This window comes from Pelodiscus sinensis, chromosome 1 (genome assembly GCF_052426305.1).
Source record: "Pelodiscus sinensis isolate ZL-2025 chromosome 1, ASM5242630v1, whole genome shotgun sequence".
Lineage (NCBI taxonomy): Eukaryota > Metazoa > Chordata > Testudines > Trionychidae > Pelodiscus > Pelodiscus sinensis.
In genome coordinates, this window is record NC_143052.1 from 193,650,572 (window position 1) to 193,675,337 (window position 24,766).

At 42.1% G+C, this 24,766-nt stretch overlaps 1 protein-coding gene across 1 annotated transcript in view; it reads right to left on the reverse strand.

Moving 5' to 3' along the window:
- The window catches only part of DSCAM (DS cell adhesion molecule), a 697,767-nt gene that overhangs the window by 161,309 nt on the left and 511,692 nt on the right, over positions 1–24,766 (reverse strand). The window contains exons 12-13 of the mRNA XM_075912112.2: positions 6,247–6,443; positions 627–723 (exon numbers count right to left, since the gene is read on the reverse strand). Of these exons, the coding sequence (XP_075768227.1) occupies positions 627–723; positions 6,247–6,443 (294 nt within the window). The remainder of the gene's footprint in view (positions 1–626; positions 724–6,246; positions 6,444–24,766) is intronic.

Here is a 24,766-nt window from a genome sequence, read left to right on the forward strand (position 1 = left end):
TTGTCTCTGCTCGGCATCTAAAATACCATCACCTTAAACCACACCACATCCCGTTGCTGTCTGCCTGACTAAGCCCACACAGGAAGGAGATCCCAACCCTAGGCGATAAAGGCTACTGCAGCCCGAGTTGCACAAATATATTACAATTTATTTTGATGGATTAAACTTGAAATATTGTGTTTCTAAACAAACAATAGGTTTAACATTTCTTCTGAAAAAAATTACATCAAATCACTTTTGTCTTTCACCTGAATTTAGAGGATTGTTTTGATTTAAAAAATAAATAAGGCAACCCTCAAGTATATTGTCCTTGCAGTATAAGTGCTGGCGGATATTTAAGTCTGACAAGTAGATTGTTAATTTGTGCATATAAGAAATACTCCTTTTACTCATCTGCACATTTCTACAAAGACTCAGAAGTTTAAGTTTTATTGTGACTGAATCTGTGGTGCTAAAAAATATGAGTTCAGAAAAAGATTCTGATGCACCTTATAATTTCTCAGATAATTAGAAATATGTTTAATTAGGGACTTACACCTCCCCCCCAAAAACAGATTTCTGAGCATGGCATACACTTACTGTACTACAATAGTTGTGTTTTTTTCCTTATGTTGTCCTCTTCCTACCTTGCACAGTGAGCTGAATTATTCCACGGTCCTCCCCGTAAGAATTGATAGCATGGCAGGAAAAGAAGCCAGAATCTTCACGCACAGTTGGCAAAATCTAGAGGAGGATTGAAAAGAAACCGTTGATTCAACTGTATGTACAGAAAACAAATAAATGTAAGCATCTTTCAGATATGGGGTGGGGAGAGAAATTATATAGGCTGTTTCTCTCGCAGTAGTACACAGATACTGTATGTGTTTTGTATATGGAATATGCAAACTTATATGTAACTATGCAGAATAAATATTAATGGCATGAATGTAAGGTCCAAAATACTGGCATCTATCAAGACTAGGTGCAAGAGCTAAATATACTAGAAAGCTGGGCATCTCCCCTTTCTAGTGGTAGAACAGATTTGGCTCTGTTGCATTACATGAGGTCAGATCTTGAATTTCTCACTGATCTATAGGACTAAATACTTGGAATTCTGCACCTAAGATAGTTTTAATATGTACTTTGGAAAGAAACTTTTTGTTAAAGGAAAATGGCAGAGGCTTGAAACAGCTTATGTTTGGAAGTAATCAAGTGAAGATAGATTTGTAGTCAGAGTACAGGTGAGATGGACAAAATGCATAATAAATCCAATTTAATGTATGGTGTCAGAAATTATTGCATGAAACTCTGGGGCTTTGTCTACACTACCGGCTTTCCCGGCAGTGCCTATGCAAATGAAGTGTGGATTAGCATATTGCCATGCTTCATTTGCATAATTCATTCAAGCTGTTTTTGCGCAAGCAGTGTGGATTTTTTTGCGCAAAACTTTTTTGCGCACGCAATATGCTAATCTGCACTTCATTTTCATAGGCACTGCTAGCAAAGCTGGCAGTGTACAAGTAGCCTGGATGCAAATCCCATAATAATGATATTTACACATTACTAAGGGACTGTGCCCCTGCTCGCTGTGCTTGCCAACCTCCTTGGCTCTGGGGGTAGGCAGGTCCAGCTCTCCCCACAGACACTAGGGAAGAGAGGACCAATGGCCTCTTGCTCTGCCCCCCAGCTACCAGGGAGGGGAAAGCCAGGGCCGCAGCCAGCCCCAGCCTCTTGCCCCCTAGCTCCCAGCCACAGCCAGCCCTCGGCTCTCAGTCCTCCCCCAGCAGCAGACAGTCTGGGCCTCTCACGTCCCACTAATTTGCCGCCAGCCCACTTCTCCCCTGCTGCAGGCCGTGGTTTTCGGCCCCTCTCTGCCCACTGTAGGAGGGCTGAGTTGGCACAGGCTGTGCAGGCTGCGGTCTCTCAACCGCCAGAGTAAGGACAGGGCCCCAGGGAATGGAAATGGAGGGGTGGCCAGCCTGGGGCCACAGTGCCCAGGCTGGGAGTGGGTGGATCTTGCTCCTGTGGATGCAGAGTGATGTGATGACATCACTCTGTTGTCCAGCAAGATAAGATTTTCTTATATATATATTGAGAGTGAGTGAGAGAGAGAGAGACTTACTCATGTTATAGGTGGAGGAGTTAGAGCCAGCCATTATTAAGCTTGCCTAACATTTCCCATTATAAAAGCCTGTTGATTCTATAAAAGCCCATTGTCAGATTCTAATCTGGGCTGAGATTTTTTTATCCCAGGTGTCTGCCTCAGGCTATTTTTAAAATCAGTCTCCAGGGTTCAAACTGTTCCTTTAGCAACCTCTTGCTTTGGAACAGGGACCTGAAATTTGTCAGGGGGTCACTTTGTGTAATGAATGTGCCCTTTTTCCATCCCCTTAAAATCCATCCAAATGCAGCCAAGTTATAAGACTCTAAAAGTTTCAGTCTGTAAATGCACAGAGGAGAGATCTGATTTTAGCAGCTACAGTTTCCACAGACTTGCTCCTAACCGTGCTTGTTCAAACCTTCTTTCAGATTAAAGTGCTGACTAGACTGCTTGTGCATCTGCTGTCACAGACACTAGATGTGACAGGACTGCACATGGGCCATCCACACAAATGTACTGAGCGTGCTGTATCCTTTCACTTCTCCCAGACCTGACCAGAGTGTGCATGAACCATACCCACAGAGTGGCTGAGGGTGTTCTCTGCAAGCCAGTGTTACATGGTAGAAACTGGAGTTTCCCTGTAATGGCTCCCCTGATCTACACTGGGGAGTTATTTTGAAATAACCCCCCCTTAAATCAAAATAGCAAGCAGAGTCTCCACACTACCCAGCCCATTATTTCAAAATAACGGGCCAGTTATTTTGAAATAATAACTCCTGCTTTCCACGAGGAATAATGCTTATTTTGAAACAGTTATTTTGAAATAGCGTTAGTGTCTGCTGTCACAGAGTTCTTACGTGATACTCAGAGAGAGCAAATCACTTATACCAGGCTTTTCATAGAGGGTCACTAATTGTGTGTTTCCCATTTTCTGGATGCCTGACTTGACACCCTTGAATCTGATTTGCAGAAGTATTGAACACTAGTAGCTGGAACTTAAATCAATGGGAGCTGTGCTTTTAACATATCAAATGCCATATAATGCTGCACAGTCTGAGATGTCTTAACTTCTGAGAGAGTTTGACTTTGTAACCTGAATAATATTCTTGTAAATCTTTTTGTGTGTATGTGTGTGTATCTATATGTATATATACACACACACACACACACACACACACACACACACACACACTTAGGCCGTGTCCAGACTCAGGGGGTTTTTCGGGAAAAGTAGCCTTTTCCCGAAAAAACTTCCCCTGCGTCCAGACTCAAGCCGCGTTCTTTCGAAATTATTTAGAAAGAACGCGGCTTTTCTTTCGATGGCGGTAAACCTCAATTTACGAGGAAGAACGCCTTCTTTCGAAAGTTCCTCTTTCGAAAGAAGGCGTTCTTCAATGTAAAGAGGCCGTCTTCGAAAGAGAGCATCCAGACTCGCTGGGTGCTCTCTTTCGAAAAAGCGGATTTCTCTTTCGAAAGATCCGCCTGCAGTCTAGACGCGATCTTTTGAAAGAGGCTCTTTCGAAAGATGCTTTCGAAAGAGCCTCTTTCGAAAGAAGCCTGCAGTCTAGACATAGCCTAAGAGTATGTCTACACTACCCCGCTAGTTCGAACTAGCGGGGGTAATGTAGTCATCCACAGTTGCAAATGAAGCCCGGGATTTGAATTTCCCGGGCTTCATTTGCATGAAGCCGGCCGGCGCCATTTTTAAATGCCGGCTAGTTCGAACCCCGTGCCGCGCGGCTACACGCGGCACGGAGTAGCTAGTTCGGACTAGGCTTCCTAATCCGAACTAGCTGTACACCTCATTCCACGAGGAGTACAGCTAGTTCGGATTAGGAAGCCTAGTCCGAACTAGCTACTCCATGCCGTGTGTAGCCGCGCGGCACGGGGTTCAAACTAGCTGGCATTTAAAAATGGCGCCGGCCGGCTTCATGCAAATGAAGCCCGGGAAATTCAAATCCCGGGCTTCATTTGCAACTGTGGATGACTACATTACCCCCGCTAGTTCGAACTAGCAGGGTAGTTTAGACATACCCTTAGATCTCTCTCTCTCTCTATATATATATATATCTTCCAAGTGCCTTGTGAGCTGTGCAGTCACACAGCTGCCTATACCGTGCCATGCAAGCTCTCAAGGAACCCGCCCAGGAATGTGCCACAGCTAGGGAAGGCTGAGCCACCCCCAACCCTAATCTAGCCCAGCCTCCAAAATGCCTTGACTGGGGGAGGGAGGCTGAAGCCAATGCCAGCCAAAACCTGCTATGGCTGGAATGCCTCTCTCAGGGCCTGAACCCAGCCAATGTGGCCCAGCCCTGAACCTGCTGTGGCTGGGTGAACCAGGGCCAGACCTGCTGTTGTGGCCCAAATCCAGACCTGCTGTGGCCAGAGTGGCCTGGCCACAAACCCAGCCGTGGCTGGGACAACCCTCCTCCAAGTCCAGCCCAGCCCTGGCTCCTCCAAGTCTAACCCTGATGTGGTTGGGGAAAGGGCACCTATCCTCAGAGCTGCCATGGCAAGGAGACGTGCCTTTCCCTCTGAGACCAGGAGCTGCTGTAAGATGAGAGAGTTGGGGGGAGGCAGCATTATTTGGCTGCAGGCTGCCATAATGGAAAAAGGGGCAAATTAGCACCATCAGAAACTATACTGCACCCAGAATGCATGTCCAGGCAGAATGAGGGCAGGGGCAGGGCAGCAGCCCAATAGTATAGCTTCAGTTCTTTACCAAGGGCTATCTGTACTCTTGCTCCCACTAAGTACATATGTAACACTTTGCCTCACAAATCTGCAATGCCGTTAAGGTGGTGCACGTCCTCCCCATAGCCTTTCCATCTCAGCCTCTTAAGGCTTTACTGAGCCCTGTTCACAGCTGTGATATCACCAGAGAGCTGCATTTCACAGAAGTAACAGCAAAGCCGTGAAATATGACTTCTTGCCAGCTGGTTGGACGATTTTTGCTATGGTATTCAGTATCTGCTGAATACTAACAGACACCATGCAGGGCCGACACAAGTCCCTGGGGTACCTTTTCTTTTAACCTCACTTGGCTTAGGAGATTTTAATTGACATTTTATCTGATTATTACTCTGACTTTTTTTACACCATCTGTTTGCCACACAGATGGCCAAATGGGAACAGGGAACAAAGGCACTTGAAAAATACTAGGCCTGATTCCCTTCCTTCCCACACCAGTTTTCTACCAATATGATTCCACTGCAGGCCCACCAACAGGGAGGGGCAAAGCGGGCAACTGTCCTAAGGCCTAATGTTTCAAAGGGGCCCAGAGCTCGTAGCCACTGCTACTGTAGCAGTTGCTATGGCCAGAATCCCATGCTCCTTTGAATTGCCGTGGGAGTGACATAGCGTTGCTCCACCCAGCTTTGAGCACTGCTCCAGGGTGTTGACTACCTAGGGCCCCGCCCCTACCACCCAAGGCCCCACCTCTTCCCAGGGTTACCAGGTGTCTGGTATTGACCCGGACATTCCGGTATTTTTAATTTTTTTTCCCAGCCAGGAGGTGAAAATACCGGACATCTGGCAACCCCACGACACACTCGGCAACTGGGCCCGGCCCCTCTGCTTACCTGCTTCCGCAGGGAAACTGCGTTCTGGCTCCGTGAAGAAAACAAAATGACCGCCGGCAAAAAGCCTAAAGTACTGAAGCCTTCTCTGGGTCTTAGTGCTCAACTTCTCCCCTCTTGCTATCCCTATTCTGACTCTACAGGCACTTAAAGCTGTTTTAATTCTGTTTTATTTTTTTTAAAAAAAATTCTTAATAACTTCTTATATTTTTCCTCAACAACTTTCGTCTCCCCCTTTTTTTCCCCATCACAGAATTTTTTCCCTGGTGTTTTTGTGTGTGTGTGTGTGTGGGGGGGGGGTATTTGGTATTTTTGGGGAAACCCTCTAGCAACCCTACCTCTTTCAGGGGTATGAGCTGTGTCCTCCCCACTCCTTGCCCCTGGATTTGCAGTGGTTGTTGGACCTGCAGCTCCACTGACTTTTGTGGAGTTACTCCTTACTCAAACCAACGTAAACAAAAGGCACATCAGACTCCAAGTCATTATTTTTAAATTGGCAGTTGTGCCTGATGTCCTCAGCTACAAAAAGTAGAAGCAAACAACACTCTAGACTGTATAAACAAACCATTGGTCACTTTGTTTTGATACCTGCAAGGTAGAGATGACTTCATCGCCCACTTCCTTGGTGGAAACATGATAGCGGGACATTTCGGGGTTAATGATTCGATCCTCTTTCTCCCAGCGGACTATGATGGGTTTCTCTCCATGTGCTGTGCAGCTCATCTCCTTTTTTTGACCCTGTGTTGCTAAAGTGGTGTTTGGATAGGAAGTGATCATCGCAGGAACTAAAAATAAAAAACAAGGCAACTTATCAGTGAGACAGCTACTCTAGCTGAGGTCTGGCCTTAGAGTCACAGGTTCAGCTATACTCTTCATATGTCACTAATTAGCATCAATACTTGGACAATGGTTTTATTATCATTTTTAGGTGATATAAGAAATAATATTTTAATTGAAGAAGGTTCCATGCCACATTTGAGATCCAAACAATTCTGACATATTTGGGTGTAGGAATCTAGATTTGAAACTTGAGTCCATCCCTGCATCTTTAATACATTAAAATATGCATACAAACAGAAAATTACTATGAGACATAAGTTGTCAGGTATGTGTCCTGGAAAGATGTGATGGAAGAGCTTTATACACAAGGCCACATTGCTATGTTGACATGTAACAGAAATGACCGAGGAAGACCATAAAAAATAACAAATAGTCTAGCAGCACTTTAAAGACTAACAAAACATGTAGCTTTTGTGGGTACAACCCACTTCTTCAGATGAAGACCAGTGGAACACACATTTACATTTCTGTTTTATAAAGATATGTTGCATTATTGTCAACAGTGCTGTGAGATCAGGGCCCTATTAAGCTAGAAGCTGTATAACAACACAAGAGACAAGTGGCTGCACAGAGGAGCTTACAGTCTATGTACAGAGTGTAAAATTATCATATGTATGGCACATGTCTATATATAAAGCTGATGCTAAACTTATCCTGATTTTCTCCTACAGATTGAACCTCTCTGATCCAGCACTCTGGTCTGGCAACATCCATGGTCTGGCATGATTTTAGTTAGTTGGATGTCCGCTTATTATGGGTGTGGCCATATTTCCCATGGTCCTATAAATTTAGGCTTAGGTTTATATTGGGTATATCAGTACAGTCATACATTATTAAGCAGCATTGAAAGAGCTGTTCCATTTATTTGCTTTGGTGAAATAAAAATAAAGAGACTCACTTAGTACAATACTGACCTCCAGGGGTTTGGCAAATTCTCTGGTTCAGGCCAGGTTCCGAGGGTGTCAGACTAGAGAGATTCAATCTGTAGTATATTGTGTGGTCAGTTTGGACATGATTTTAGCCCATTCATAATCCAGGTTGAATCTCTCTGGTCCAGGACTCTCTCGTTTGTCAGCATCTGTGGTCCAGCAATGTGAGACCAGAGAGGCCCAGTGGCAGAGGTTTTTGGTGGCTGGGAGAGGAGCTGGTCAGGCAGTAGAGCCAGTGGAGCCGGCAGGGCCACCAGAGCCCACAGAATAAAAAAAAAAAACTATACAATTTTACTTTTGGCACAATCTATATAAAGAAAATGCAATTTTCAAGTTTCATTTCAATAACTATCTTACGGCCTGGATGTAATGACCGTGGTGCTTAGAAGTATTGTACTGAATGTCCTCTCCCTCCCACATGGTTCCTTAAAAAAAACAGGCTGAGGACTGACAGATCTGAAATCAAACCTCCTCTCAAAATATCATTTCAACAAAATCAAACCCTGAAATCTCAACCGTCCATTGACTCTGGGTGATGTAATAAAGCAAACTACAGCTGAGTGACTCACAGGGAGCTGGGTTAGTTTGTGAGTGCTGCATTGCAGGGCCTCTCCACTCTGCTTGTTCTGTTATCGTGAGCAGGAAGGCACTGACATGTAGAGGACTTCTAGATTCTGACAGTAGCTGCCCTGATCACAAGGAAGGAGCAGCAGAGCAGTGCAGAGGGATTGTGTGGCATCAGCTTTGTGTCTAATTGCATTGGTAAGTTTTTGAACAACATGTTCTAAAGCAGGCCAAGATGGGCCATGGAGAAATCAGGCATGTAGACGATGGAGTGCAATTTGTAATGAACTCAGGGCCACCACTGTTGGCCAAAAAGTGAGCACTGTTACACATATTCTGATCTGCTGATAAACACCATGTTACATTTGCTCTTGACCATCCCTGGCTTTTCTATACAGCATATTGGAGCAAGTCCTCCCGTTCACTCTCCAGCCTGCGTCTAATGCTTTGGGCTAGCTGGGCTTGTGGCTGTGCAGATGGGGAGTAAACTTCAGCTTGAGGCCACATTTGGATCCTTCAATTCACCCCCCATGCTCCCACTGGGGAGCAGGGTCGGAACTGCCTTGTGGGGAGAAGCCAGCCCAACTCTGGTGAGCAGGTTCACATAGCCCCTGGCTCCTCCCCACTGCTCCCACCCACCACCTCTCCTGTAGCATCAGCTTCCCAGCACCTGGATAGCATGGTCACTATGCTGCCAGCCCCAATACTTCGGGCAGCATGTTCAGGGGCAGGGAGCAAGGAAGGTTGGATAGACTGTAGGGAGTCCTGGGGGGCAGACAGGGGGCAGGGAACAAGGGGGGAAGGATGGGATCAGGGGTCTAGGGTGATCGGGGGTGGGGAGCAAGAGGGGTAGATAGGCCAGAGGTCCCTGGGAGTCAGTCAGAGGGCAGAGAGCAGGGGGGTTGGATAAGAGGCAGGGGCCCCAGAGGGTGTTAGGTGCTGGGGACAGAGCATTTGGATAGGGGGTAGGAGCTGGGGCTGGCCTGGCTGTTTGGGGAGGCACAGCCTCCCCCAGTCTTCCCTACCTGGAACTACATACAATTTCCAAACCCGATGTGGCCCTCAGACCAAAAAGTTTGCAGAGTGAGAAAACAACCTTAATCCTAAGAAAAGGACTGAAATAAATCTATTCAAGACAGCAACATGCATCTTTTGCACAGACAGGAATCCCATAGATTGGATTGTGGGTACAGTTTTGAAGGTGTGTCCTCTGACTGTAGATTTCCCAACAGATTACCAGAAGCACAAGGTTTAGAAAATAGTGCCATTTTGTGCTTCACGCTGCTACCCAGTGTTTAGAATGACAGTAGATGTGAGTGCCTATGGATAAAGATAAAGGCAGGCAGACATGAGGAGTGTTGGTGGATAGAGGTGATGGAGAATTAACCCTTCTGAAGGCTCAGACCTCTCCAAGCCTTGGAAAGGAACGCAAAACTTAAGACTTTCTGAGTGGTAGGGCGAGAGGAAACATAGGAGAAATACAATAATTTATTCTGATAATACGTTTCTATGATGAACGCAAAGAAAGCATGTGGCCTGTGTGACTGGTCTCCAACTCCCCTTGGAACTGTTACTTGATGTTTTGAGAAACCACTGAGCTTGCTCACCCTGTAATAGCATGGCCACCCTGCTATGGTTTAAGTGGGCATAAGAGATAGCACAGAGAACAAAGTAGATTACTAACCACAATAAAAACAGAACACACAAACTAAGCTTAGTACACTAATGAAACTGGCAACAAGTAAATTATCACCTAAAAAGTGGTTCTAATCATCTCTGCACAGACTAGACACCTTTCCAGTCTGGATCCAGTCTTTCCTCCTTGTCAGCCTTAGATTTTTTCAGCAGTCATCTTGGTTGGAGTTCCAGGGGAGAACTGATGACTCCCCACCTGTACGTAGGATTTGCCTAAGGCAGGACTCCTTTGTCTTCCAAACCTTTCCTCCTCCTTCCCTTCTTGTGGAAAAGTACAGAATCCAAGATGGATTCCGGAATCAGGTGACATGATCACAGGTTATTTAGGAGTCAATATCCATTTCTTACAGGTTGATCCTCACACTTACAGGAAGCCTTGTTCTCACACAGTTCATTGTCTCTTGCTAATGGGACATTAGCTCTATACCTGGCTTTATCATTGTTGTACCATATGGGTTGGTAATTGGGTTTTCTCAACACGAACACACTGGTAATAAATAAGTCAATATTTCTAACTTCAGATACAGAAATGATGCAAGCATACCAATAGGCTTAACTTATTCAATAAATTATAATCTTTCATATGATATCTCACGTAAAGTGTGAGATGCTGTGGTGTTTTAGATGCTGCTTGTAATTATTAGAACTGGGAGCACTGGCTGTCGGGAATCTGGAAACACAGAAACAGGAAGGAGGGAGGGAGGAGATGAGCCAGGGCTGAATGAGAGCTATAGAGGGGTGCAGCAGCTTTGTAAAGAGGTTTCACTTTTGGTAAATAAAGTCCTGTTGAAGTTTGTTACTACCTTGCTTGCATGAGACAACACTTGCATAAAGCATATTCCAGTTATGATGTCATATTCATAAGCATATTCCCATAAATAATAGGAAATTCCCCATCACAACCCAACTGGCATTTTAAATAAATTATTTCAGATCTCCACCATCAACCATGCAGGCAGTTAAAACCTGAACTAGTACTTTCCATGCAAACAATTATTGTAAGGTTGTTATGCAGTTATGGGGGGTGGGGGGGAGGAGCGGGGGAGGAAAGGGATCCTGGGCAACTACCAATAGAAAGGTTGTCTGTTGTTCAGTTAAGGTATAGCCCACACTGAAAGGCTACGTCTACACTGGCATCCCTTCCGGAAAAGGGATGCTAATGTAGCACGTTGGAATAGGCAAATCCGCGGGGGATTTAAATATCCCCCGCGGCATTTGCATTAACATGGCTGCCGCTTTTTTCCGGCTTGGGGAAAAGCCGGAGAAAAGCGCCAGTCTAGACGTTATTCTCCGGAAAATAAAGCCTTTTCCGGAGGATTTCTTATTCCTACTTGAAAGTAGGAATAAGAAATCCTCCGGAAAAGGCTTTATTTTCCGGAGAATAACGTCTAGATTGGCGCTTTTCTCCGGCTTTTCCCCAAGCCGGAAAAAAGCGGCAGCCATGTTAATGCAAATGCCGCGGGGGATATTTAAATCCCCCGCGGATTTGCCTATTCCAAAGTCTACATTAGCATCCCTTTTCCAGAAAGGGGTGCCAATGTAGACACAGCCAAAAAGTTTGAAAGCTCAGTGTGCTGAATGGAACCACCTTCCTCTGAACTGAATTAGATCCTCTGAGGCAAGGACGCCATTTCGAGAGGGTATGGGGAACAACAGCCATAAACTTCGGGATGCAGCTAGCTTTTCATTCCGTTCCCCAGCTGCTAAGGGAGTGAGGGGAAAGTGCTTGCATTCCCTGCATTCCTCTCACACCTGGCTGGTGAGCTCCCTTCACCATGTGAGAGGCATGCACAGAATGCAAGCACTTTCCCCTCACTTCCTTAGCAACCTGGGAATGGAATGAATAGCTAACCATGTCCCGGAGTGCACAGCTGCTGCTCCCCCACCCTTTCGAAAAGGCACCCTTGCCTGAGATGGAAGTGGAATGGGTAGTGTCCTTGTCAAGTTCTCACACTCCAAAGCTTTTTGCACAGTATCATTCTTTCCACTTCTATGCCAGGTGAATTTGCCTCATTCTATCAGGCAAACAGTCAATTTGCTTAATTTACATTTTTGTGGGTCTCGATTTCAGCAAGAAAATAGCACCAGTCAATTTGGTGCAGGGCCTTTCCAGTCTTTTCTTCCAGACAGAGCCATTGCTAATGGACAGATGAAGAAACCTTTTTTAAAATGAATTAGTATAATTGCTGTTTTGAAATGCTAATGTTTGGTGGCATGACCTTTTCACATGTCAGCGTTATCGATGCTTGGATATGACACTATGTCAGGAGGCAGCCCTTTCCATTGGAAGGGTTTTTGAACCATAACAAATCAATCTGATAATTAACAGGGCTGTGGAGCTGTGGGTTAGAATTGAAAATTGGATCTAATTACAGCAGGGATTCTTAGAAAGATTTTTTCTGACTTATGATGCACTTATCAAGCATCATTAAGCAGTCTGATCACCTATGTCTTGTAAAACTGTTTGTATGTTAAATCCTGATAAACTTTCTTATGAAGAAGTGTTCCACATTAAAGATTACTTGGAAGAGGAAACTGAGTTGAAAGGAATTCCCACTTTTGTAAAAAGAAGTAGTGGCCCAAATTTGTCCAGGAGTCTCATGAAATATAATTCTGTATTGCCAGATCATTTATTTCACAAAGTATGACTTTCCAGCTATCATATATCCAGAGTATTAGCTTTTGGGGCATGCACACATTTACATTTAAATGTACAAATCAGTAGACTAGGCTTATACAGTTATCCAATTTATGGACACGAGTGTGGGTTTTGTATGTATATGTGGGTGCACTTACACTTTTGGTCCTGGTGCTGCAATTTTGGACAGACAGCTGCACCTATGCATTACATATTGTAGGGAAAGAAATGGAGGCTTTTTGAAAATGTGTTGTACAACTTCTAGCATCAAGTGTCTGAGCTTGCACTGTTGAATTTCAGCAGAGCAGGCATAGGGATTAGAAGTTCACAGGCATTTTCTATTTGCTATAAACTGATGATGTTCAGACGGTATTTTTGCTCTAGTGTCTGAACACAGCATTCACAAATGTGGTTAATCATGAAATGGAAAGAATGATTAAATTATCTAGTTGACTGAGTCCCTTATCAGTACAGGATACAGTCCCCAAATAGATGTTTTAGAATGTAGAGTTTATCAAAAAGGGGAACAAAGAGGCCCTGGGGAATATAGACCAGTCAGCCTACCACTGATATCTGGATAATGGAACAAGGGTACGTCTACACTGCATCTCTAGTTCGGACTAGGGATGCAAATGGAGATGACTGAAGTAGTTAATGAAGTGGGGATTTAAATACCCCATGCTTCATTAACATGATCTCGCTGGCGCGCACTTCCTGGTTCAAATCAGGTGTGATTTGAACTAGCGCGCCAGCGAGATCATGTTAATGAAGCGCAGGATATTTAAATCCCCGCTTCATTAACTACTTTGGTCGACTCCATTTGCATCCCTAATTCGAACTAGGGATGCAGTGTAGACATACCCCAATTTATTAAAAACCAGTTTATAAGCACCTAGGGACAATAGGCTAATAAGTAATAGCCAGCATGGATCTGCCAACCTAATTTCCTTTTTCTGCCAGGGTTACTGGATAGGAAGGAAAGCAGTAGATGTGATATAGATTAATTTTGGGAGGGCTTTTGACAGAATCCCACATTTTCAGAAGCAAATTAGGGAGATATGCTTTAGCTGAAATTATGATATGGTGGGCACACAACTGGTTGAAACTCATACTCAGAGAGTAGTTATCATGGTATGCAGTAGATTGGGAGGATGTATCTAGTGAAGTCCTGCAATGATCTATCCTGTGTCCAGTACTATTATGTATTTTCATTAATGACATGGATAATCATAGAACACTAGAACTGGAAGGGACCTCAAGAGGTCATCTAGTCCACTCCCTTGCCCCCGTTAGCAGGACCAAGCATTGTCTAGACCATCCCTGATAGATGTCTATCTAACCTGCTCTTAAATATCTCCAGAGATGGAGATTCCACAACTTCCCTAGGCAATTTATTCCAGTGTTTGATCACCCTGACAGTTAGGAAGTTTTTCCTAATGTGAAACCTAAACCTCACTTGCTGCTATTTAAGCCCATTGCTTCTTGTCCTATCATCAGAGGCCAAGGAGAACGATTTTTCTCCCTCCTCCTTGTAACACTCTTTAAGGTACTTGAAAACCGCTATCATGACCCCTCTCAGTCTTCTCTTTTCTAAACTAAACAAGCCCAATTTTTTCAGTCTTCCTCGTAGCTCATGTTTTCTACACCTTTAATCATTTTTGTTGCTCTTCTCTGGAACTTCTCCAATTTCTCCAGAACTGGACACAATACTCCATCTGAGGCCTAATAAGCGCAGAGTAGAGTGGAGTGGAAGAATGACTTCTCGTGTCTTGCTCACAACACTCTTGTTAATGCATCACAGAATCATGTTTGCTTTTTTTGCAACAGCAAAAAATATGTTGGCTCATATTTAGCTTGTGGTCCACTTTGACCCCTAGATACCTTTCTGCGGTGCTCCTTCCTAGACAGGCGCTTCCCATTCTGTATGTGTGAAACAGATTGTTCCTTCCTAAGTGGAGCACTTTGCATTTGTCCTTATTAAACTTCATCCTATTTACCTCAGAGTATTTCTCCAGTTTGTCCATAATAGAGTGGAGATTATGTTTATAAAATTTGGAACTGACACCAAGGTGGGAAGGGTTGCAAGCACTTTGGAGGACAGGATTAGAATGAAAAATTACCTTTAAAAATTAGAGAACTGGTCTGAAATCAACAAGATGAAATTCAATAAAGAAAAGTACAGAGCAGGAGTGGTTGTAGCATGAATTCAACTGCACCCACATTGAAACCAAGCAGGGCAAAACTGAGTGGCACCAAAATCTGTGTTCCAGGTCACAATGGCTGGAGTGGGAAGGGCGCGTGGCTCCCGGCCCCTTCTGTGGGGGGGAAGCCTCGTCGGTGTCGCCCCCCCAGGGAGGAGGGAAGGTGTTTGGCTCACAAACCCTCCTCGAAGGGGGGAGGCCTCGTGGCTTCCGGCCTCCCAGGAAGGGAGGAGGGGAGAAGGCGTGTAGCTCCTGGGCCTCGTGGCTCTGGTCCCTCAGGGACGGGGAAGGGTGCACGGCTCCCTCCTCCCCCAATGGGGGAGGGCACATGGCTTCCCAGCCCCTCTGCAAGTGGGGAGGGTGCATGGCTCCTTACTCGCGGCTCTGGGGAGGAAGGGAGGAGGCAGGGCAGCTGAGGGCAGAGGAGGAGGTGGGACACAGCATGACATGATGATCTCACTCTATCATCCCACAGGAAAATATTTTTATATATTTAGAGAGATTTTTAAAATTTGAAACATTTTGTTTTGTTTCTGGGGTTTTTTACGGTCTTGAAATAAACAGAGCTACATTTCAAAATGAAATGCTGCCAAATGAAAATTTAAAACATTTAATTTCAAAATGGTCTAAATGAACCCTTTTTCTTGTTTGAAAAAAAACCATTTTTCCAGCTAAATCTAGTCACCATATTTGATTTGAATTCATTATTTTTTTCTCTAGTAGCATAAAACTCATATCAAGTATCTCTGCTTCTGTTATAGATTTGTAGTTCAAAAATGCCCTGAACACAAGTCTGAGAATAATTTAATTTAAATACTTGCTGAATGAATTTAATTACTCACACATTAAATCTCATATGGTCTCGAAAATGAAAGGGGGGGGGAGTAATTTAAAACTCAAAAGGTCAGCTTCATAAAAAAAGCTTTTGATATATTCAAAATTTGAGTACAGTGTTCTATAATACCAATACTTTTGTGAGAACTCAAAGTCCAAAACTAATATTTTACATTAGTGGTATACATAAGAATCTGAATATACCTTACAAAACACAGATATTTCATCTACCTATTTGAATGTCTGAATCACAGTCTGCTTTCATAGCATCTATCTACTGCCCCATCCATTAACCTAGTGGCAACGGCCTAATTTAGCTCCATATTACTGCAAAAATAAATAAGCAAATAAATAAATTGAAGTTTAGCTCTGAATCTGCTTTCCCCAAGTTCCAGGGAAATTTGGTTCTGGGGCTCTTTTCTTGAGCTTTAACTGTTCCGGCAAACAGCTTACCAACTGATGTTTCAATTTCAAACCAAACTCCATTCCTATCCTTTTCCTTTTATAAATTGTGAAGATTTAGGGGAAGTCTATCTACATGCAGCTTAGGAATTCTGGTTATTATCAGGGACCTTCAGTGTATCTGTGTCACACTGAAAACTTTATTTTGAATGTAGATTATTTGCCTTCTCTGTTGCCTTTTGCCTTCATATGAAGATAAAACTCCCAAGTCATAACAGAAAAAAATTATTGCACCTGGCACTAGCTAACTATAGATGGTCATTAGCCTTTGATGATTGAACATTCATATGGAATACCAATGGACAAAGAAATCACTGCCATGCAAATATCACAAATGTTTCAAGTTTGAACTTCCAGGGTGAGGTAGCTAAGCAATGCATTCCCTGATGAGGCTCCCAAAAGGGACTAGAGGTTCAAAAAGTGAGGGCCTCTCATTGAATCGGGCATGGTGGAGAGGAAGCATGTGTGTGTAAGGACTTTGGCTGGAGGGATCAGAGAGGGAGACGTTATGATTTAGAGTAGAAGCCATGGACTGCAGAAGACTCTGACCTAAGACAAAAGAATGTTCCAGGGTGTGAGAGAACCACAGGCCGGGAAATGTTTATAGATGTTTTATTTTTTTTCTGGATCTGTATATCTTTTGTGCTTGCTAATGTAAAGACTTTTCACTAATGTCAATCTTTGCAAAGTCTATATGTATGTTGTGCTACACCTATCACATGTCCTTGAAAATATTAACTGTAAAATCACAGTGTGCACAAAAAATCAGCTCTGGGAGAGGCTTTGGACAAACTGCTGGGAAGGTTAACATGTTGGTGGAGGGGTAGCTGGGCCATCTGATTCTGTTTCTGCTAAGCAGTAACCGCCAGAGAGCCCAGGAAATATGCCGAGAGACCCTGGAAAGAGGCAGTGTGACAGTCTAGAAAGACCAAGGGAAACGGAAGGACACAAGGGTTTCTACTCACTGTATAAGGATCCAAACACAGAGATCTGGTGAGTGTCCAGCTGAAGGAGTGTTACATTTGTTGTGTGTGAAACAAATAAATAGCTCATGAGAAATATGAGTTTACTTACATTTATCCAAACTTTCCTACTAAGGGCACTAGAAAAATTATAGAAAGAAATAATTTTATTCTTCATTGACAACTTTATCCCTTCTTACCCTACATTTCCTCTAACACAGTAATCAGCACTGACTCTTCATTGCCAGGGCAATGACTGGTACAACTACGTATTTCCTTTCCTTCCAGAGCTGATTTCTTACCCTGTGCAATCTATTTTCAATGATGCTAACCCATAAGCTCTCCAGGACTCTCCTCTTAATCTTTCTCCATGTCAAAAGCAGGTCACTGGGATCAAAGTCACACTCCTAAAACTGCATGAACAGCCTAATTAAAAAACTGTGCTTTTTAATAACAAAGCATCTTGAACAATCTATTTAATAAAACCAATAAAATATATTTCTCAGAATAATTTTCTTGCCCTTTTGGCTTTATTGACATAAGAAATGTGCTGAAATCAAATCCTGAATCCAAACTCCTGATATTAGGACCATTCAGATTGAGATAAACAGACAGTGGAACAAACTCCCACAGCACGATGTCAAGGTTGAAATGTAATACGATTGAAACAGGGATGTATGACTAACAAGAAGACATAGTGGTAGTAGTTTTAAAGTGTTTTAGAAAGGATATAAAGTATCATGCTTCAGGGCTTAACTATCTCCAGTTATTAGGATTTAGGAGGAGGCTTCCCTATGGTCAGATTTCCCCACATCTGCCTATTGGGGAGGAGGGGAAGGTTGCATGTTATCTGGTGCTGTGCTGCGGAGCCCTGCTGAAGATAGGATTGTAGATTATACAGACTATATGTCAATGCCAGTATGAAAATTCATATCTTCAAGATCTGAATTGAGCCCAGCTCTATTGCTAAGTATATATGGGGTGGAGGGTTCTGGGTTTAAAGCTGGTCTTCTTTCTAGAAGGGTGGTGGTTTAATTTTTTTACATGTTAACCAGTTATCTTCCCTTTTTTTTAAGTGAACTTCATAGAGAATGGCTCTACTGTTAGAGACAAAATCCAAAATCAAGGTGCATAATTCAGTAGAAGAGGTTACTGTTAAGAACTGTTGAATTGATTCAGCTAAAAGAAGAACTTGTGCAGATACCTTCCCCCCAAATCTCAAATTAAATACAACCTGGACCTTTGCTGATGTAAACCCAATGGATCCTGATCATCAGCAGGAGGAATTGAACCTGAGATCTCAGAGGTTAACACCATGGGTCTCTATTGCATGAGCTAAAATCCATCATGCTCTCAGCCAAGGCTCTAGAGCAGATTTCATTCTAACTTGTCAGTGGTCTAAGTACTTCTGGGTTACACTGAGTTACAGCGTAGTTTGTTAACTTGCTTTTGTTTTCTCTCTTTAATGTTTGTCCACCACTGCACTTATTATTTCATCAGGAACTGCAAATGGACATACTGATTTATCCTTAGAAAGACTATCCTTATACTACACCAAAGAGGTGCTAATAAATTAGAATAAGCTTGAGATAACCATCGGAACCAAACTTCTCAATCTTTTTATATTTACCCATCACGAGGCATTAGCAAACTGAAGTGAGCAAGGCAAAAATTCCACTGAAAAACCCTTTAAAAGAAATTAGCAATGATGTGAGTTTCTTTCCTTTTTTCTGTTTTTAGCTACCAGTTAGTGAAAAACACCCACTAAGGAAGGGAAATTTTAAAAATACCTAGTGTCTCTGTGCAGGTACTGAATAATTACCACCATTGTCAGTCTCCAAGCAGCAATTAGGTGCTATATTCCCGAAGATTCCTCAAAGCTGAACAAAGAACTGTTGATGGGAAGCTGGCAGTTGCAGGCTCTCTACAGTAGGATAGAGCAAATGTGGTTTGCCCAATTTCAAACCATCTTTAAAATGGAAGTGTTCAGAGGTTTGAGTCAAATCCAAACATTGCAGGGGTTCAAGTTCTGCTTAAGTGAAGTGATGAAAAAAGAAGCAGAGAAGGACCAATTAGAAAAAAAAATGGAAAAATGAAGTGTTAAATGTAGCAGGTAACAAGGATAGAGCAATTTGAGCAGTGCTGTGGTCTAGTAGAGATGATGACAGATTGGGGCCTCAGGAGATACGAATTTTGCTCCTGATAGTATTGCTGACCCACTATGTGACCTTTGACAAGTCATTTCCCTTTTCTTTCTTCTCCCACTCTTGCCTATTTAAGTCTTCATAGTAGGTGCTGTCTGTCACTCTTTGTTTGGGGGGCTGATCTTGGTTGGGGTTTCTATATTATACTGTGACTATAATAATATGAACAATTTAGCATGGAGAAGAAACAAAATAATGCAAATGAAAAATAAATTTAGTATTTAAAACCATTGCAGGAAACCCTCAGGGTATAAGGAATGCTGTTCCAGTGATAACACATAGACCAGATTTCACTTTAGCTAGAAAAAGAAATGGTTTTTATTTTCAAAACTGAAACACCCGTAAAGATTAAAAATAAAAGAATTTCAACTTCAGAAAGAAAAATCCCTGTTTCTAAATACCTTTATTGTAGATAACATCCAAATTAGATCTACTGGTTTACCCATATTTACTTTATGGATTCCCATTAACTAATTTCCTGTCAAATACAAATAATTTTACAATAGCCTACTGGTAAACCCTTAACATTTGCATATAATTTCAAATTTCCCTGTAGATGGAAACTAAGTGGCACCTTACTTTAATATATTCGTTTCCGTCTTTTGGAGACCTGAATTCAAATACAATGACCCCTATCTAGCAAAGAACTTAAAGTCAATATAACTATTCAAGTGCTTAAAGGTAAACATATGCTTACATGGATTGCTGGGCTGGGACCTATACAACAAGTGAAAGGACTCATCTCATCTTAGCCCCCACTTTTTAACATCCTTAGTCAACTCCAGAGCGGCCCAGGCTGGGGACAAAAATAATGTTGCCTGTTATGACTGTCATAGCTGTGCGAAAAAGACAGCAATATGGCTGGTTCGTATTAGTAGTGCGCTGCAAATCTGCAGATATCAACTTTATATCTGCGGATGTGTCTATTCACAGACCATGTCTGCAAATCATGGGTTGGATGCAGATAGAAATTTTATATCCATGTGGGGCTCTCTATATTAATACGACATTAATCACTCATTTTGAAGAACACTAAATTCACTCACTGAAATAAATAAAAAATCAGCCCCAGAGTATCTAATTTCATTAATAGTGCTATTTCTAATAGAAGCAAAGGCTGACAGTGGAAGGGCACATCTACACAACAGGGCTAAAGCCAAAATAAGCAAAATTGCGTAGCTTAAGTTAAAATAGCTTAGTTCGGCTTTTGGCGCTATCTACACAGCAGGAAGTCGAAGGAAGAACACTCTTCCTCTGACTCTCTTACTCCTCATACAATGAGGGTACAGGAGTTGGAATAAGAAATTCTCCAGCTCGACATTGTTTTGACATTATGTCGAAATAACTTTTGGAACATCAGTTATCTGAAATAACGCTTCTGTGTACACATGGATGAGCTGAGCATATATTGCAAAATATTTTCTGTTGGTATTTATTCAAAATTTCAAATTCAGTGTAACTACTTTTTGAGATCCTTTCTTATTTGCTTGTCATGAATAATGAAAGTCAAGCTTTTTTGTCACAAGTACTTGCAAAAAGCAAATTTTTAGCTCAAATACTTGAATAGTTGTTGAATTTTAAATTGTATATTTTATTGTAATGTTTGGAATCCATTCTGCCTTCATTATATAAGTAATTTATTTGATGAACAGAAGCAATGCTAGGTGACTTATGTAACTAACCAATATGGTATGAATTTCAAAGATCAAATAGCAAATATTTTGGAATGAATTGTTAGTGAGGTATTAATACAATGGGTATACATTTTAGATCATTTCAAACAAATAAACCTGAGAATTCTGCAATCTGCCCATGAACACGATGTAAACAGAAAATGAGGATGATGAATTAATTATTCAGTATGAATTATTCGTTCATCTTTAGTTTTGAGTACTGCACTAAAATGCAGGAGATTTTGCATTGCATATTAAATTAGTTTAGGCCGTCTAGTTAGGTGATTTTTTGAAAATAATCAAACCTGGCACACAATATAAATATAAGGCTTTCAGACTTACAATTATACTTGAAATAGCTGTTGTTGATTGACAGATACCTCACACTTACTTTACATTTCATTAAAAGTTCTGAAAGTAATACTTGTTGAGAAACAGTGGCACACTGAATGAAAGATAAAAGCCAGAGCAGGTGTCTGATTGTTTTATTTGCTTATATAGCACACAGCATTTTAATACCAGAATATAAATAATAAACCGCAGTTATAAACACAACTAAAGTTCTTCTCAGTGTCCCAAATACAAAACAAATTGCAATCCCCAGAGCAAAACATTTTTTTTACCAACGATTTTATGGTATGTAAAACTGCAGCATTAAGGCCCGATTACTGGATAACCTTAATCCTTAAAATTATTTCTTCAGATTGGAATTAATAAACACTGAGCACATGCTTTAATATCATCTCTGCTGGCTTATTACGGTTATATAATGAAGTTACTTGATTAAAAGTGTTACTGAAACATGTGTTTCCAAACTAGAATAGGCCTTATTTAATGCTATGCTTTAAAAAGAATGACAATGTCTTGAGCACTAGGCGATTTCTCCATAGCCTCGGGATATGATTGAATATGTCAGGGTAAAGGCTGTGAACATTTAGGGTTCATATTTTATTCACTCAGAAGCAGTTTCAGGTCAGATTATGGGCAAAGGAGTTGATTTATTTTGCATGGCAACTATGAATTTTAACCAAAAGATACATTCATAACAGGGTTTTTTTCTTTCAGTTCACTACAGGCAAATCTTTCCTTTTTCCTGAGCTTTTTCTTACACTCATTTTATGCTTGAACCTTGCAAACTGCAGTCTGAAGATAACATACCAGAGACTAACAGTGCTTATATTTCTTATTCTCTCTCTCATATGACACAGTTCTGAAATGAATGTAACTTAATTCTGCATTGCCCTGTATGTACAATTAAATGTATAGTAAAAGCCTGCAGAAATTTGTGAGAAATTGTGATAGATTGTATGAGACTGAAGCTAGACTAATAGCTAATACGAAGAATAACTAATTGGCGATTTATAAACAGTATATTTTTACTTTAGCATGATTCATGGAGAATTGGACTAAGGCCATCTCCTTGGGAAATTAATGAGCAGTATTGTTACACTAGAAAGGATGGATTTCTAAAAAATGTATTGGTAAATGTTCTTGGGTCCTTTTTCATTAGCTTTATTAGCTGCTATGCAAAAGTTAAATCTGAGCTCAATAGAAAAGTTCCAGTAGTTAAAAGTAGTTGTACATAATCCTGGGTGTATTCCCCTTTTCTTTGACCCTAAGTTAAATTCACTGAAACACCACCAGGTTGTAATGTTAAAAAAGAATATTACTATCACCACAATTTTAAACCCATTGAGTTTTCAAATGTTTGTGTCTTACTCTTACAGATTATAAATTAGTAAAAACAAGAGAGGCTGTTAAGGTCATTGGGAAGTGTTCCTATTTACTCTCTTATTAGTTGCCTTTCCTGAAATCTTCTGTTGGTGTCCTTTGATAACATCAGAACAGTTTACAAATTAAACAAAACAGGGGCAGGCAGACCTTACAAAACACAAGCTTTTAATCAGGAGATATTTTATGACCATGCTGCTCTCATGGGATTTTTAGGTTTTCAAGCCTTGTGAAGTGACATGTGTAAATGTCCCTCCCAAGGGAAGAGAAGCAGGCACTAATTGAGGTATTGAGGGGTTTAAATGAAGCAGAAACACACTAAGAAGCTCTAGCTACAACAAAAATGTGTGCCACTATGCAATGCATGCTGGGACACTAATGGTTTTCATTCAATGCTTGTTCATGCAAGTAAGTATACTTTTAAGCACAGTGACTTGGGTCTATAACAGCACAGTTCTGAGCTAAAAAGCCATGAAATACGATCTGCTGATGTATAAAAATTTGAGCTCTGGTAGAAAGTCTAGTATTGTTTTGACTTTTCAGAATGAATTATAGTCTAGTGCACAGATTGATAGATAGCATCTGATACCATGGTGATGGCAGTAGCAGCAGAACTAGAATAGAAGAAAGATATATCTATTCACTTATATTTTGTGTGTGTGGTATATACACAGAGACAAGGTGGGGGAGGTAATATCTTTTATTGGACCAATTTCTGTTGGTAAGAGAGACCAGTTTCAAGCCACACAGAGCTCTCTCTCAGGTTTGGGAAAGGTCTCTCAATATCAAAGCACAATAAAGATATTACCTCACTCATCTTGGGTGTGTCTAGACTACATGCCTCCTTCGACGGAAGCATGTAGATTAGCCAGATCGGAAGAGGGAAATGAAGCCGCGATTAAAATAATCGCGGCTTCATTTAAATTTAAATGGCTGCCCCGATCTGCCGATCAGCTGTTTGTCGGCAGATCGGGGGAGTCTGGACGCGATGCCCCGACAAAGAAGCCTTTCTTCATCGACACAGGTAAGCCTGGTTTCACGAGGCTTACCTGTGTCGATGAAGAAAGGCTTCTTTGTCGGGGCATCGCGTCCAGACTCCCCCGATCTGCCGACAAACAGCTGATCGGCAGATCGGGGCAGCCATTTACATTTAAATGAAGCCGCGATTATTTTAATCGCGGCTTCATTTCCCTCTTCCGATCTGGCTAATCTACATGCCTCCGTCGAAGGAGGCATGTAGTCTAGACACACCCCTTGTCTCTCTAATATTCTGAGACTGCCATGTCTGCAACTACACTGTATGACACATAGGGTACGTCTAGACTACATGCCTCTGTCGCCAGAGGCATGTAGATTAGGCTACCAGACATAGTGAAATGAAGTGGCGATTTAAATAATCGCCGCTTCATTTAAATTTACATGGCTGCCGTGCTGAGCCGACAAACAGCTGATCAGCTGTTTGTCGGCTCAGGGCGATAGTCTGGACGCGTGGGTGTCGACATCAAAGGTATTTGTCGACCACCCAGGTAAGCCTCCTGGGATGAGGTTTACCTGGGTGGTCGACAAATACCTTTGATGTCTGGTAGCCTAATCTACATGCCTATGGCGACAGAGGCATGTAGTCTAGACGTACCCATAGGGTATGTCTACACTACCACCCTAGTTCAAACTAGGGTGGTAATGTAGTCAACCGGAGTTGCAAATGAAGCCCGGGATTTGAATTTCCCGGGCTTCATTTGCATGTTGCCGGGCGCCGCCATTTTTAAATGTCCGCTAGTTCGGACTCCGTGCCCGCGGCTACACGCGGCACGAACTAGGTAGTTCAGACTAGGCTTCCTAATCCGAACTACCTGTACTCCTCGTGGAATGCGTGTAGCCGCGGGCACGGAATCCAAACTAGCGGACATTTAAAAATGGCGGCACCCGGCAACATGCAAAAGGCCGGGAAATTCAAATCCCAGGCTTCATTTGCAACTACGGTTGACTACATTACCACCCTAGTTCGAACTAGGGTGGTAGTGTAGACATACCCATATAGACACATACAGTAGATGGAGCTCCTCTATATAGAGATTGAAAGATGTGTTTACACACACACACACACACACACACACACACACACACACACACACACGCGCTATATAGGTATAGTTGTATACTCCCAGGCTCCAGAAGTGAGTCTAATTTAGACAAAAACAAGGAGATTCAGAATATTAATAAATATAACTTTCTCAGAAGAAGGCAAGAGAGTGGAATTATCTCTAATTTGAATGAAAACCTAATCACAGTTCTGAAGACACTGTATTTACATTAGCATGCATTTATCTTATTATGTTTTGTTTTCTTTCAGCAATATATTCATCTTTGGCTGGTTG